This window comes from Phaseolus vulgaris, chromosome 8 (assembly GCF_000499845.2).
Source record: "Phaseolus vulgaris cultivar G19833 chromosome 8, P. vulgaris v2.0, whole genome shotgun sequence".
NCBI lineage: Eukaryota > Viridiplantae > Streptophyta > Magnoliopsida > Fabales > Fabaceae > Phaseolus > Phaseolus vulgaris.
Genome location: NC_023752.2, coordinates 49,982,241 through 49,999,458, shown reverse-complemented (window position 1 = coordinate 49,999,458; position 17,218 = coordinate 49,982,241). Strand labels below are relative to the sequence as shown.

General features: G+C 33.3%; 1 protein-coding gene across 1 annotated transcript; it reads left to right on the top strand.

Annotated features, from left to right (window-relative positions):
- The first annotated feature begins 12,886 nt into the window (after positions 1 to 12,886).
- LOC137826215 (probable polyamine transporter At3g13620) lies at positions 12,887 to 14,576 on the top strand. Its single transcript, XM_068632101.1, has one exon. It carries the CDS (start codon positions 12,986 to 12,988, stop codon positions 14,399 to 14,401), a length of 1,416 nt encoding a protein of 471 aa, XP_068488202.1. The 5' UTR covers positions 12,887 to 12,985; the 3' UTR covers positions 14,402 to 14,576.
- The last annotated feature ends 2,642 nt before the right edge of the window (positions 14,577 to 17,218 follow it).

The window sequence follows — 17,218 nt, the reverse complement described above, 5'->3', positions numbered from 1 at the left end:
TGCAACCAAAATATATAGAGCAGGTTGTTGAGTTTCATCCTGATATCTCTAATAAACCAACTGAGGATACAGGTTGACCAACATAAGGTGGTTGACCATAGAAGCTACTACGAAATACACACACAACGGATTCAAACCAAAAGTCAATCCTAAGCTCCCAGCAAAACTATTAACTTAGCACCACCGGTAGATCAAATCCAAGAGTTTGCCACACATAGGGAATCATGAGTGTGCAATCAACATATGTTATTTAAAGTTGTGTCAACTTCCCCGTTGAATGCATAAATGTGATCCAACTTAACTGACTTTCACCCCTTCATGTTCGATGTCATGAAAGTCTAACTCCTAAACAAATTGAAGTAATCATGTGTTAAAAAGTACGATGATTTCTCAAACCTAGATGCACATGTTAAGGCTTATCTCACCTAAATCTACATTTTTTCCAAATACTTAGGAGTACATTATTGGTTGTTCCCCACTACTCTCAAGGGACAACCTTGGAATGGTATTACTCTTTACCTTGGAATTCCATCAGCCCAGGTGATACTTTAGGTGTGAGGTTCTCAACTCGGTTTGCTAATTTTAAGTTGATGATCGCATGCTCAACCTCGCTCCAACATGTCACTGAAGGATATGTCAAGCTTTTACAACAGTATATGACCCAAATCTCCAAGGTATCCACTAATATTATCGATTATGGTCGTGCATTTTCTCTTAGTGGGACTTCATCCAGGGACTTTTCTCTTTGTATATCAATCCACCCGTCAATATGGATGCACTATAAGCCCGCATAGCTAGGTATACAACATTGAAAAAAACTTGAAAGCCAAAAAAAGAGAGAATGCTCAATCCACAACCCCAACTCCTAAAGCCCAAAGTTTTAAAAAGAGGTATGTCAACAAATAGGAAAATTACACTCCTCTCAATGCTAGTCGAGATGTCATAATCCAAGAAGCATTTAATCTTGAACTAGTTTGACTACCCAACCCACTGTTAGAATATATGGCCTTAAACGAGAGGGGGGTGAATTGTTTAAGAGGGATTTTCGTAAACTTTTTAAGCATGAAAATACTTCAAGAAAACCTTGATTATGAAATCAGTTTTTCAAAACATAAAGCAAAGGCACAATACTGGAAAAACAATCGGTTGTTTTACCGAAACAATCGGTTGTTTATACCAGTTATCAAATAACAAAACTGAATTTTAAAGAGTTAGAGATAGAGAGATTGTACACAGATATTTATACTGGTTCACTCCAAATCTAGAGCTACATCCAGTCTTCTCAGAAACCCTGAGGAAATCCACTAAGCAATCACACCTTGATCACTTACACAACAACCAAGAGAATGACCTTCAACACCTTAAGAAACACACTTTCCTTGGCCAACACACCAACACCAAGATTGTTGATCTTGATCCCCTCAAGAACACACAGCCAATCTTAGCAAACACAAAAACGAAACTTGTTTCACAGAGTACAAGGATTACACTTGTTACAGAAGATAATTTGAAATCAATACAAGCAGAATCCTATTCCACAAACTTTGATAAATCACAAACTCTTAGCAATCTCAGCTCTTTGAAAAACTCAAAAACTCTTAGCAAAAACTTGTCAAAGATTAATTCTCAAATATGTTATTCTGAATTTATTCAAAGATGTAGTTTGTTATCAAATCTTAACAAACTCTTAAATTGCATTAAAAGATTGGTCAAAGCATTTAATGACTGGAGCGTAAGCAGTTAAATCATTTAAAGCTCAGTCAAAGATAAAACAGTTTTTCTATTATGGTCCCAAAACAAACAATCGGTTGTTTCCTCGAATCAATCGGTTGTTTTGGTTCTTAACATTTCAACCATTTTAAAAACAGTTTTCAATCTTTTTCTCAAAACACCTAAGTATAAACAATCGGTTGTTTCGACAAAACAATCGGTTGTTTTAACTTAGTTTGAAAATATTTTACTTTCACAAAGATTGAGAATGCCAATGCTTTAGATTTAATCAAAGAGTGGATTACAACACTCAAACTACCCCAGAACTATGCTAAACCAGCACAGCAACACCAAGCACAGCCAAGGCTTCAACATCCTTCAAAGGGTTTGGATTCTTCAAAGCTTGAACACCACTTGGTTCAACACCCACAACTTCTCCTCTATTTTTCAATTCAACCAAAAGGTGTAATTATCACCAAAACCAATGCACACCACAAAAAGAATGCTACAAAGTTTGTGACCACATTGAAGAGCTTGTACGATCCGAAGCTTTAGGAAATTTTGTCCAAAAATGGTTAGGCTAGGCATGGTTGAGGATGCGGAGGATGGCATTGTAGGGGTCGAGGCTTTTGAGGCGATCACCAAGGTTGGGACAGAGAAAATCATTCAAAGCAAACACCAACACCTCATCCTGAACAAGAATAAATAAAGAAACCCTAGAAAAATCCCAATGAAGATTGAGAAACCATCATCATTATTGTATGGGGGTTTGTTGACAAAAGAGGTAGCTTCAACTTGATAAATGTACTGGACAGGAATACTCGGGACCTCGGTCCAAGTATTTGGGGGAGGTCCGCTTGACGTTTGGGCTTTAGAGGTGGGTTGGGAGTTCGGCCCAGGAAAGGTAATTAAGATAAAAGATAAAGAGATATTTTATCTGTTGTGATATTATTCTGAAGATGAAAGATATAATTGTTATTGTTTAAATCTGTTATCATATTATTTTGTTATGATTAAATGCTCTTATGTTGAGATTACATTATTGATAGAAAAAGTTGTTGGCGGGATATCTATAAAAGGGGCTTGAGACCCCTAGTGAAGGTACGTTGTTTCTGAATACTAAGACTGAAACTGATTTGATATCTCTAGTGCTCTCATTGACTTGATCGTCGGAGTGTAATCAACAGGTAGAGCCCCCTCTGTCCAACGGAGTCAAGTGTCAGACTTGCTAGAGAAGACAAATCAGAAGCGAAGCTCACCATCTAGTCCAGCCGAGGTCAACCAGCGAGAATAACAAAGAAGAGGCATCTCTGAAGTATCAACTCAATGAGCATGTTGCCACCTGATCCCTCTAATTCATCATTTTTACAAATGTGAACTTTTATATTAATGATCCTGGCCAAGATGACTCAGTGGTTGTCAACAGGTAGAGTCCCCTCTGTCCAACGAAGTCAAGTGTCAGACTTGCTAGAGAAGACAAATCAGAAGCGAAGCTCACCATCCAGTCCAGCCGAGGTTAACCAGCGAGAACAACAAAGAAGAGGCATCTCTGAAGTATCAACTCAATGACCATGTTGCCACCTAATCCTCTAATTCATCATTTTTACAAATGTGAACTTTTATATTGATGACCCAGTAGTTATCAATGCTACTATATTAAACTAGTGAGTCAAAAAACTCCTCACCGAGGGAAGTTCTATTGACGTACTATACTAATCAATGTTCGAAAAGCTTGATATTCCCACTTTGCTTATCAAATCCTACTCGAACCTTTTATTGGGGTTCGCTAGTGAACTAGTGCATACAAGGGATTACGTTAACTTGTTGATGACATTTGGTACAAGCACAACATATTGAATGTTAATACTTTGGTATATTCTAGTTGAGATTGACACACCATACAATACAATATGCTCATTAGACATCAAACACTCAATCAACTTAGAGCCATTGTTTCTACGTCACATATGACTATGAAATTCTCTGTTGAGAATGATACGATCATTACGGTAAAATCTCAACATAGCCTAGGAATGTTATGCAAAGCTTAAAAGTGATCTCTTATTCGGTCAAATTGAGAGTACACTCCTTCAAGTATTTTTAGTTATACTTATTTGCAAACTATACAAATTTATATGTAAAATATAATATATATATATATATATATATATAAACTAATAAAAAGGTGGAAATTATACAAAATAAAAACATTTAAGAAATATAATTACATAATTTAATGAATAATTTTTAAATAAAAATAAAAATATTTAATTTATAAGTTTATCATATTAAATTTGTTAACATCTTTTATATAATAAATTTAATGTTTATTTCATATTTTACCACTGCATTTTTTCCTTTTGTAAATTTTATCTCCAATTTTTAATTTTGTAAATTTTATGTTGAACAGGTTTTAGGTAATTTAACCCGTTATTTCTTTGAAAAAAGATTGAGAAAATAGAATAAGTATGAGACATAAATTTATGTACAAAATTAATTAAACTAATAATTTGTAGGGTTTAAATTAATTAACCTATTAATTTTGTATTATATGATCTCTTGGCCATAGATTTGTATTTTATTTTTTATAATTATTAGAAGGTAAAATAATTTTAAAATGATTAGGAGAAAATTATATTGAATATTTGGAGCAATTTTAGGTCAAACTAATATTATAAAAAATATTTATATGTTTTTATAAATCTCCAAAAATATTCCATAGCTTTTATTCTTATAGATTATTTATAATTATTATTTTTCATAAAATATCTCAATTCAAATTCGTCACAAATATTAGCTGTTAATTTTTTTACAAATAAATATAATATTGATATTTTTTAACTTTTATATTGAAACTTTCATGTATTAGATTGAAATACTTCAATTCTAATTTTTTTAAAATATTTTATATTTTAAAATTATTTATTTCACTAATTGAAATCATTTATGGGGTATATTGTGTTTCAAAAAAAAAAATATTTATAATGTTGTTGGCATTTCTTGCTAGGTTAAATTACTTTGTAGGTTAATAAATTATATTACAATTTGTAATGAGGATCTCAAACTTTTCTTTTAATTGAGCTTTCAAATTTGTATTTATCTTTTATTTGATTCTTGTATTGTTATAAAAAAATTAACTAACTCAGTTTTGTCAATTTGCAGCAAGGATATAGAGTGAATTTAAAAAAGTTGTTAAAGAATATTTAGATTGAGGCAACCAATATAGATGAAGATATGAATCCAAGAAATCTTAGTAGAAATATTGATTAAAACCAAATCTCGCAAATGAACCTTTCTCAACATTATTTATTAAAACAAATATATTTTTTGTTTACGTTGAAAATTTAGTTTTAGATAATCAAATTCATAGCGTGAAATAATGATATTACTGTTGAAAAATCGATCAAAATTCGGTCTTTTAGAAAAATTAATCACTTGATTAAGAAACAGTTTTAATATTTAAGGAAGAATTATGAATTAATAAAAATATATACAAATACCTTAACGAACAAAATAAAAACGTGGGCCAATAAAAAAAAATAACAATGCATTGGATTGACGGGAACATAAAGCAAATTTAGATGTGATCGTTGATTAAAGAACACTAGGGGTCAGTGTTATCGTACTTGAGACAGCGCATCAAATTAATTTACTTACTAAACTTTCAAACATGCATTCCTCAAAAAGGTTTATAAAATATTATACACTTTGGAGTATAACCTGTTGTCTGTCTCTGCGTTTTTCAACGTTCAATTATTAGGGTTAGGATATATTAGATTTGATGACGAAAATTGAGAGAGTTGAAAAATCAAAGAAAGATATTTTTTAATAAACTTAAAGAGTGTGAAAATGAATAGAAAAAAAATAATTTCATTTCTTATTTTAATTTTTTTTGTTATTATTGTAGAAAGAATGAAGAATAACACATTATAAATACATAGAATACTTTAACATTAATTATGTTGTACTTTTATTTAAAAGTCACGTGATAATATGAAAAGCTTCCCCATTCTTTCGCACAAATCACTCTTCACCAACTTTTGTTATCACATTTCTTCCCACACAAATTTCTCATGCTCCGTGGACAGCAACATTCCAGTCTCCTAAGCAAACAAAACATTAATATAGAACACTTGTGACAAAAATAAAATAAAATAAAATAAAATATATATATATACGTGACTTTTTGTAGGTTAAATATGTTTGAAATTTTTGAAAATTAATTTAGTCCTTCAAATATCTATAAATTCTTTATTTTGATCTTTTTATGTTTTTATTCTTAAAAAAATAACTTTTTAATCCATAACTTCGTTTTAAGATAAATACTTGTTTTAATCTCAATGCAAGTCGGCTGAAATGATATTACTAGGATCAATTATTGTATTCAAAGTATTGTTCACTTTGAAACTTAGAACTTCATCACAGTTTTATCATTAAAAGGTATTTGGGTGAATTAAGGGATTAGGTGTATTTAAATTGTTATTAATATCGACTCCTAAGCAATATAAAACCATTGGACATACCAGAACAAACCTCATTCGAAGATTAAGGGAACGGGGATTCATCTTTGGAACGGTGGTCCAAGTGACTCACCTTTTTTTCCTGTGAGTGAACTCGAAAAAACTGACTTTTAACCTTGTGAAAAACTTCCAAAAAAATCAAGAAAAACTTATTTGTGAAAATCTTTTATCACTTACTTTTTGAATTAAAACCTTTGTGAAAACTTATATTTCTTTTTAAAAAATGAGTGATCATTCTCATTCTTCTAGCGTGCAGGGTAGTAATACAAATATTAGAGAGGAACATTATTTGAGAGATGAATTGAGGATGTTGAGAGAAAATATGGAGAAAAAAAGATAAACAAATCATTGAAATAAAGGACATGTTTCAGTTAATGAAAAATCAAAACGGGATCAAGAGCAAACAAGGTGAGGGTCCAGTCATAGGAAAAATTACAGTCATGACTCTCAGTCCCAAAGTGACGATTTATAGTAGTCATCACAATGATAACTACTATCAACCACCATGATCCATGGGGATGCAAGGTTTGTGACGTGTTGGAGGAATGATAGAATTAGTTGTTTCGTTGATGGTGGTGGCTTAGCTCTAATGAAGCCTTGTCTTGTGTCACCTAGGTTATGGTACCTGTTCTTGGTGCAAACTGTTTATGGTACCTAGTTTTATTATTTTTTGGAAGGGAAGAGGTTTTGTTCTAGATATAGATAGGTTTCTTTCCTTTTTCTGTACACGGGTTGGGATACCCCTGAAGTATTCCCTTTTATTTAATTTAATTCTTTGCTGAAAAAAAAATAGGCTTTGGAATAACACTTTTCCTAAAGAACACAAGGTAGATCTTCCCTATTTTCATGTAGAAATACTTAGATTGGGAGATGAAGGTTGGGCAAAAAATTTTATGTCACCAGATTGATCCCGAAAGGAGAGTGTCCCTGGCTACACTTAGCTTTCAGGGACTAGCTATGTATTAGTGGACATCATTAGTGCGAGACCTTAGGTCTCATCATAACCCACAAATCAGATACTATAACGAACTTAAGGTCGCCCTAAGGAAACGTCTTGTGCCTTCCTACTATGATAAGAAGTTGATTTACCAACTCTAAAGACTCCAACAAAAGAACAAGATTGTAAAGGAATACATGTAGGAAATAAAGTTACTTATGATGAGGGCATGGATAAGGGAAAAAGCCTATAATCACCATTGCAAGATGCCTGAACTTTGAGATCCAGGATAGGGTTGAACTTTTTCCATATAATGACTTGAATGATTTGGTTCAATTTTGTGTTAGGATAGAATAAAAAATTAGAAGAATGTCTACCTCTAGAAAAGGCTATCCTAATACATCCTACTCTAGAAGAGAGTCCAAGAAGGAGGGTTATTCCTCCAAATCTAAAAGTGATGAGCCACAAGAAGAAAAAAGAGAGAGGAAAAGAGGAAAAGAAAAAATAAAATATAATTATAGAGAAAGTCTTCTTCTAAAGAGAGTAAAACCAGAAATATACAATGTTTCAAATGTTTTGAAAAAAGGACACTATTCTTCTGAGTGTCCTCTTAAAAGAACAATTATTTTAAATGATCAAGACATTAGAAGTAAGGATAAATCTTATTCTTCACTTGGTGAAGAAGTTTTAGACTTTGAGGAAGAAATTCTTCCTTGTGAAGGAGATTTATTATTGATGAGAAGGCTTCTTAGAAGCCAACTCATTGCTTCAATAGTCACAACTAGAGAATCTTTACCACACTCGATGCAAAAAAAATTGTTTTTTTATTGTGGATAAAGGTTCTAGTTGTAATTATGGCCCTGCAAGGTTGGTGGAAAAGTTAGTCTTGACTATTAAACCCCGTCTAAAATCATATAAATTTTAATGGATAAATGATTAGGATGATGATGGTATAGTAGTCAAAGAACAAGTAAGTGTACTTACTTCCATTGGCAGTTATGAGGAAAATGTTTTATGTGATGTTAGTCCTATGGAAATATGGAACATAATACTTGGAAGGCCATGTCAATATGATTGTAAGATTATACATGATGGTAACACCAATAAAATAACTTTCACTCACCAAGGAAACAAAATGCTTTTCCTGTTGGGTTTAATAGTGTTTAAGTTCAATAGGAGGTGAATTAAGCTTATAAAGGTATCGATTTATTTTGGAAAGAACAAATTTATTTTTCTGCTTACTTTATCAAGACAACATTTCAGTTATATAATTTTCATATATTAAGAGTATTTAACAGCAAGCAATGTATCACATTAATATGCACAAATCAAAAGCAGATAGTTGAATCAAGAGACGTTTTTTGAATATCAAACCACACACTTGAATGAACTGTGTCAATTGATAGACTTGATTTTTACAAAACAATGTACTTCAATTATCTCCAAATTAGTCACTCAGATTTCAACAAGATATTCATATTGGTTTTCAAAAATCAAGAACAGTAAGAATAGACCCAGAAAGAACAAATTCAATTTTAATTGAACAGGTTTATTTTCTGTCAGATCAACACACAAAACAGTAAATGTGATGAGAATCAACTAAAGGTGGCTTTTTATAATAAAGAACAAGATCATTCGCCTTCACATTTAAAGTTTTTCTTGTTAATCTTTGCAAAAGATAAAGCCCAAGCCCAAGCCCAAGCCCAAGAAGGCCAAAGCCCACAAAAGCCCAAAGACCATCCCATGAAGGGCAAGGCCAAGTTTTAAATAAATATTGTTTAGAAAGGTGCTTAGAGGGAAACATTAGAAACCTCTATTGTTAAAGCATCTTTTAGTCTTTAGTTAAGAGTCTTAGGGGGGGTGTATTAGTAGATAGGTGTAGGAGTAAATAAGGAGGTGCCAAAGTGAGAGAAAGGATCACACCTTCCTCATGCCTTGTTTTAGGCGCAAATTTTAGAAGCTTTTTGGGAGGGAGTTTTTTTTGAATTTGTGTAGCTTACATTTCAGCACCTTAGGCTATAAATAGATGTGCTCTCTTTGTAAAATTCAGATTGGAATTAATCTAAGAAAACTATACTCAAATTTTGAGTGACCTTTGGAGAGCTTTTGGAGCCTTCTTCCCTAGTCTTATCTTGATGGATCCATGGAGTCCTCAAGTGGCGGCATCACTCTCATCTAGGAGCATTCCACACTTCTAGTGGCGAGATCATCCATCCTCCTTCCATCTTCATGAGCATTCTCTTCTCCTTCCTTTCTTCTTCTTCAATTGTTCATGTTGCCTTGTGTTTTGAGTTGTTTTAGTTTCGGTTCTTCCATTTTCCAGCACCTATATTCTGTTTTGTTTCTTAATTCTGTTCGGTTCAATTGAGTATTGGTTTATTTATGTTCGGTCTTTTCAATTTTAATTCCTTTGTTGATTCAATTTGACAATATTTGGTTCATCCAAATGAGTTTGGGATTTGGTACTAGTAATTGGTGAGTTCTTGTCTTAGAACCATGATCCAACTCTAAGAAAAGTGCCTCTATATTTTCCAGCTCAAGGTGATTCCTAAAAATGTCAAGAATCTTGTTCTATGTGGCTATTGGAATCACATCAAAATGAGTGCAGAGATTAAAGGAGATTGAACACCACAAGATTATATTGGTTCACTCAATGAGCTACATCCAGTCTCACCTTTCCCAAGGTAAAATCCACTAAAAAAACAATACAAGACAATTATACAACCTAATGTTCTTGAACCCTACAAGAACATGGCATACGTAACTGAAAAACACTATTTCAGCACACCCAACACTTCAAGAAACACTATCAAGAAATGTCTTACAACCACACTTACAAAGAAGAGAATGATGAAATTGAATACACCTGGAAAGAGAATGCAGAATCCTGAAAAGACCAGTAGAACAGATTGCAAAAACCAATGACAACACCTCCTACCAAGCATAGGACACACAAGAACAAGCACACCTTTTTCTTTTGATAACTCTTGCAAAATCCCGTGCAAATTCTTTTCAATTCTCTGAAAAACTCTGAATCTCTGTTTCAAACTTTTTTTCTCAAACCTTAACTCAAGTGAGACTTATCTCTCTTTTTATAAGAAATATTTTATAATAGACATTTAAAAAATAGTTAAAGAGTTGTTATAAAAAGAACATATTGAAAATAAAATGAACAGATTTATTTTTACAAAAGGCAAAGAGAGTTTTTCAACTGTTACAGCTCAGTCATAAGAGACTTAGTCAAGCTTCTTGGTGCAAAGACAAAGTTATGAAAAACGTTTAAAAACAAGGCACCAGTTAAAAAAGAATTTATTCATTTGAGAAACAACAGATTCATTTTTGGTGCAGTAAAGCATATTTTGGAAAAAACATGAGAAAAACATTTGGAAAACATTGTGCTTGATCTTATCACCTTGATAAGGTTTATGAGGTGGGTCGCGATGCAAAAAGCTACTTTAAACACACTCTAACCTATATACAAGATTACCCAAGTACAAATATACAATCTTCAAAGCATGGCACACACTTTGCTACATCAAACACATTGGCTGAGCAACATCCATCTTCAACATTTACTTCCTCTCACACCTCAATAAGTGAGAGAGGACGAAATAAAATTAAAAGTCAAAATAGAAAAAGGAAAAAAATGAATAGAAAAGAACAAGGGAGGAGAATCTAAAGTTGAAACTTCTAGGAAAATATGCATGCTCTTGCACTCTTCTTTTGAGGAAGGTAATAAATTAACTTTAAAAAAAAATAAAAATCAACACTTTGTGAAGAAATTGTCTGATTTAGGAAATGGACCTTACAAAGTGAATACAAATATTTTCAAAGAAGGCCCAAGCTTTTCACATAAAAATTCTTGCAAAAATATAGGGTATCTTTTGATATTTTCTTTAGAAACATTTGAATTTTAATCATGTTTGCTATTTTTTTACAGATGGATCCATCATCTTGGAGGGAAATGCAAAATAAATAAAGGTGGCATCCCTTGAGCATCACTCTGATATGAGGGTAGATCCTTATCAAAAGGGAGGGTATGATGGAGGACCATCTAGCCACCACATAAATGGCTGAGAAGACTGGAGAAGATAGGGCCTTATTGGAGGGGAGCACCCATTTTTTAAGAGTCTTTTTCTTCTTCTTAGTCTTGTAATTTGAGCCAAGTATATTAGGATTTTGGACCTTGTATTTGGGTCAAGGGTAGAATAGGGTTAAAATATTATGTCATAAACCATCTAGGGATACATTTGAGCTTCTTTAAGCCCAATCTAAAACCTAGACATCCAAGAGGAGTTGCACACAAAAGGAGGATGAAATTAACATGTGCTACACATGGGAGAAGGTATGGAGAGTGTGACTAGTCACATGACACTTCCTCAATGGAGAGGATTTGCATTAATAAAAAGATGACACTTGTCAACCTCTCATTTGAGAGGATCAAGACACATGGAAAGCATGAACTCCACTTGGCACACTCTCATTGGCTCTTCTAGATCCAGGGTTGTAATTTGAATTTTCTAAATTTGACTCTCTTTTGAGTTGACCATAACACTATAAATAAGTGTGCTAGCCTTTTATAAATTTAACTTTAATTTGAATAAAAAATTGTTGTCCAATTTTTGAGACACTTCAACAATATTAAATTAAAAAATAAATAAAAATATTCAAACTTTAATTAACACAATAAATTAAATAAACAAATATCGTATTCCATTGAAATTTCAAGTTAAAGTGAGAAACTAAAAATGTAAAAAAAAAACCTATATTGTCAGAATTATATATATAAAAAAAAGTAAAAGTAAAGTACATTAGTGGACTTTTAGTGTTTTTACTAACAAGTGTTAGTCTTTATATTCGGATTTCATGTTAGTTTTTCAAGAGAATCTTTTTTCATGTTAATATACATATTACAATATTAATGTGATTTATATTAAGTAGTTGTAATTACTTACATATTAATTATATTGCATGTTTAAATAAATATTTATATTAATATTTTGATTGTTATTTGAATATGAAGTTTAAAAATTAAAATAATAAAAAGTGATGAAAGTAATTTGATTATTGAAAATTATATAATTTTAAATTTTATTTAAGATAAAAAAATTGATCTTTTTTATATTTTTATCTCTTTCAAAAGTATGCTTTTTTTCATATTTTTTTCTCTTTGCATATTTTCTATTTTTCTTTCAATTTGCAAATTTTCTATTTGTCTTTCAATTTGCATATTTTCTCTGTCTCTTTGCACAATTTCTATTTTTCCGAATCTTGATTGAATATATTCTACAGTTTGATTAAAGATAATAGGCTCAATAGAAGAATGAACATGTGCTCTAGTTTTACCCATTTTACATTTTGTAGGTGTAACCACTGTAACCACCTGTCAAATTTTTTCATTTGTAGGTGTAACACTTGTCAAATGTTTAACATTTTTGTAGGTATAGACTTGTAGCATGCGAAAGTCAGTAATGGGATAATTTTCCTAAAAGATAGTGCACAACTGAAGAGAAAACTGTTAAAAAAAGTGACGTAATGGAATCAATACGCAGTTAATTGATTATGTCAAAAATATTTATAAATAATTATATTTGACTAAAATTCACAACAAACTATTCTGATGAGTATTTACAGTTTTATTTATAATAATTAATTAAGAAATATAATTTTATTATATTTTTTCTTAAATGAAAACTATCTTTATTTTTATTCTCTTTTGTTTATTTATTTTTAATCACTTTTAAACTGTGGAAAATTGCAGCTACAGGTTCCCTCTTTTATATACCAATCATTCCAAACAACAAGGCAATAAGTCGTCATGGGCGTCGAAGAAACACCTTTTGCACCAGCCGCCGCTGCGGCAACCGCCACCACTTCCGGAAACGCCGCAAACGTGAAGAAACTCACCCTCATCCCTCTAATATTCCTCATCTACTTCGAAGTTGCGGGAGGTCCCTACGGCGAAGAGCCCGCGGTTCAAGCGGCGGGCCCCCTCCTGGCTCTCCTGGGCTTCCTCATATTCCCCTTCATCTGGAGCGTCCCCGAAGCCCTAATCACTGCGGAGCTAACCACCGCCTACCCCGGCAACGGCGGGTTCGTGTTATGGGCGGAACGGGCCTTCGGCCCATTCTGGGGCTCCCTAATGGGAACGTGGAAGTTCCTGAGCGGTGTCATCAACATCGCATCTTTCCCCGTACTCTGCATCGAATACGTCCAAAAAATTCTCCCCGTTCTCCAATCTGGTTGGCCCCGCTACGTGGCAATCTTAGCTTCAACCCTGGCTCTCTCATTCCTGAACTACACCGGCCTCACCATCGTGGGCAACGTGGCTGTGTTACTCGCGGTGGTTTCTCTCTCCCCCTTCGTGCTAATGTCCCTCATCGCCATCCCCAAGATTAAGCCCCATAGGTGGGTTAGTTTGGGTCAGAAGGGGGTTAAGAAAGACTGGAACTTGTTCTTCAACACGCTCTTCTGGAACCTCAACTTCTGGGACAACGTCAGTACTTTAGCCGGGGAAGTTGATGAACCGCACAAGACTTTCCCTATGGCTCTTTTTGTTGCTGTCATTTTCACCTGCGTCTCCTACTTGATCCCTCTCTTCGCTGTCACTGGGGCGGTTTCGGTTGACCAGAGCCAATGGGAAACTGGGTTCCACGCGCAGGCTGCGGAGATCATCGCAGGGAAGTGGTTGAAAATCTGGATTGAAGTGGGGGCAGTGTTGTCGACAATTGGGCTTTTCGAGGCCCAGTTGAGCAGCAGCGCGTACCAGGTTCTGGGCATGGCGGAGATTGGGATTCTGCCCAAGTTTTTCGGGGTTAGGTCAAAGAGGTTCAGCACGCCTTGGTTGGGGATTCTGTTATCGACTTTGATATCTATTGGTGTGTCTTACATGGACTTCACTGACATTATTTCTTCGGCCAATTTCTTGTACAGTTTGGGGATGTTGTTGGAGTTTGCTTCATTTCTTTGGCTGAGGAGGAAGTCGCCCACCATTGAAAGGCCTTATCGGGTTCCCCTGAAGCTGCCACTGTTGACTGTGATGTGCTTCATACCCTCTGTTTTTCTTGTTATTATAATGGTTATTGCTACCAAAACTGTTTATTTGGTGAGTGGTATCATGACTGTGGCTGGGATTGGGTTTTTCTTCTTCATAAAACTCTGCAAGACAAGGAAGTGGGTAGAGTTCAGCGTGGAGGAAGAGAAGGAATATCCCCTTGAAAGGGATGTCTTCTGATTGAGTCAAAATTCAAAGTGTAATTGTTTAAAAAAATCTTTTTCCTTCAAAAAATGTTAATTTCGCCCACGAGTTTAAACTTTTCAAAATTTCTCCACCCCTCCCACATTTCAGTTTTGGACTCAATTGTTTAATGAATAATGATACTTGAGATCCTTATTTTATCTAGCAACAATGTTAATTCTAAAGTTTAAATATTTATCTTTTTTCTTCATATAGTATTGTTAAAGTCAATCACATTTTAGGTATTGTTTGGTTTGAAGTTTAAAAGTTTAGAGTTTCATTCTGGGTTTTGTTTTTAAAAAAACATCTCCGTGAATTAAGGAGTAAAGTGTTTTAAATTAAAGTTAAAAACATGAACAATGTTGATTTTCAGAGATGTTAGTAACCACTATCCGTATGAACTTATCTATAGTGTATATTGCGCAAGTCCCCTGATATAACATATTTGACAAACAACTCTTAAAAGAGTAAGAACTCAGAATACCGAAAAATATTAGAACAAGAAAATAGAAAGAATGAAGGAGAGAAAAGGAGAAAGAAAGTTATGAGAGAGATGCGTTCTTCTAGAGCAAAGAAAAAGATGCGTATTTATAGAAGAAAAAAAATGCAACATCCTCCTTCGTAAGCAGGACCTCTTCCCGTAGTCAAGGTTGTTGTGGAGAAGAAGGTGGAACCTTTCCGGAGGAGATCCAGATCAGGTGAGAGCACGTTTGAGGGTAGCTCCTTTAAGGTTAGTGTCATCCGGAGGCATTTGAAGGAGGTGAGAGGTTGAGAACAAGTCCCGAAGATATTTGCACGTCATCCTCTTCTATCTCCACTGCAACAACTTTGGAAGGTTGTGTCTTTTGCAATAATCAATTTTTTACAACGATTTCCCACATATTACAAAAGGAAAGATAGACAGAAAGAAAGAAGAAAGTCATGGGTTCATATAAGATGTAATGCATGAGAGCTGGTATAGCAAGCTATATGAAACAATCTTAAATTGATGAACTTAACACAAAGTAGTTGGTATAGCAAACTATATCCCAATGAACTTTTTTCCTTTAGGCATATCTACTAAGGTCCAAGTATTATTTATCTTAATTGAATCAATCTGAGTTTTGATGGCCTTATCCCAAAGTTTAGCATCAGAAACACTAGTAGCTTCTAAAAAACTTATTGGATCATTTTCAACTAGATAAATATAAAAATCATCTCCAAACGAGGTTTCCTTTCTTTGACTTTGACTTCTCCTAACATCTCCACTCATGGCATCACTGACATTATCTATAGGTTGTTCAGAAGTACCACTACTCTTTAAAGGAAAGATATGTTTAAAGAACTCAACATTTTTTCGTCTTTACTATAATGTTACGTTCAATCATATCACTATTAAGAACAAGAAACCTATAGGCAACATTATATTCTACGTAGCCTAAGAACATACAATTAGAGGTTTTAGAACCTATTTTCCTTTTCTTAGGATCAGGTACCATTTTAGGTAAACACCCCCACTCTCTTAGGTATTTCAAATTAGGTTGATAACATTTCCATAACTCATAGGGTGTTTTACCAGTTTTCTTATAAGGTATCCTATTTTGCAAAAAACACGCGATAAGTAGAAATTCACCCCCGCAAATTATCATAAGCATTAGAACTAATAAGCATGACATTCATCATTTTTTTAAGAGTCCTATTTTTCCTTTCAGCTACTCCCTTAGACTCGGGTGAATATGATGAGATTACTTCATGAATAATGCCTTACTTAACACAAAAATCATTAAACAAAACATATTCACCACCTCTATCTGACCTTATCCTTTTAATTTTCCTATTCAATTGATTTTCTACTTCCGCCTTATAAGTTCAAAACATATAAAAAAAATCATCTTTATGTTTAATTAAATACAGTCTGGTGTATGTAGAAAAATAATTTATAAATGTTACAAAATAATTTTTACCACCTCTAGACATGGTTTGTTTTAAATCAACAAGAGGTTCAGTTTGACGTTAAGTTTGACGTTCTACAAATGACATGTTTTCTTCGTTATTTTAGATTCTACACATATATCACATTTACTACTTTGTTTGTCATGCATGTTAATTAATCCTAGTCGTTGCAATTTCATAACATACGAATAATTCACATGTCCTAATCTAGCATGCAACACATCATTACAAATTAACAACATAAGCAAAAGACCAAGATTTATTAATAACTTCATAAATGTTCAATGCAAAAAAGATCTTGATCACAATATCCCTTTCCCACAAAAACATTATCTTTTTTCATAACAATCTTATCATATTGAAATGACACTTTAACCCCAACTTTGTCTAGCAATGCTACAAAGATCAAATTAACTCTAATTAGCACATCAATTAAAGCTAGAGTTTTACTAGATGTGAGCTTTAAAAGAACCTTTTCTTTTCCTAGGATAGGAGTTGTCTTGGAATCACCGAGATAAACTTGTTATTCTCCATCCCCCACACTTGTGTATGAGGTAAACGCGTTTCTGTTTGCACATATGTGTCTGGTAGCCCATAGTCTACCACTCATTTACTCACATTGGTCACACGATTTACTTGTGAAATGACTGCAACAATGATTTCTATTATTGATAAAAATTTATCAAATAGTTTCTAAATTGGTATCTAACCATTAGCTACCAAGATTTTAGCTATTTACTACTTTAGCTATTTTTTAGAGATTAATTTAGAATGTAAAATATTAGTAGCTAAAACTTAGTAGCTAATTTAGATATCAATTTAGAAAACATTTTATAATTGTTTTTTAATAATAGAAACCACTTTTGATATGAATAGTTTTTT

Bases quoted from the DNA above. Each gene is read 5' to 3' on its own strand.
- LOC137826215 (XM_068632101.1), top strand. From the start codon at position 12,986: ATGGGCGTCGAAGAAACACCTTTTGCACCAGCCGCCGCTGCGGCAACC.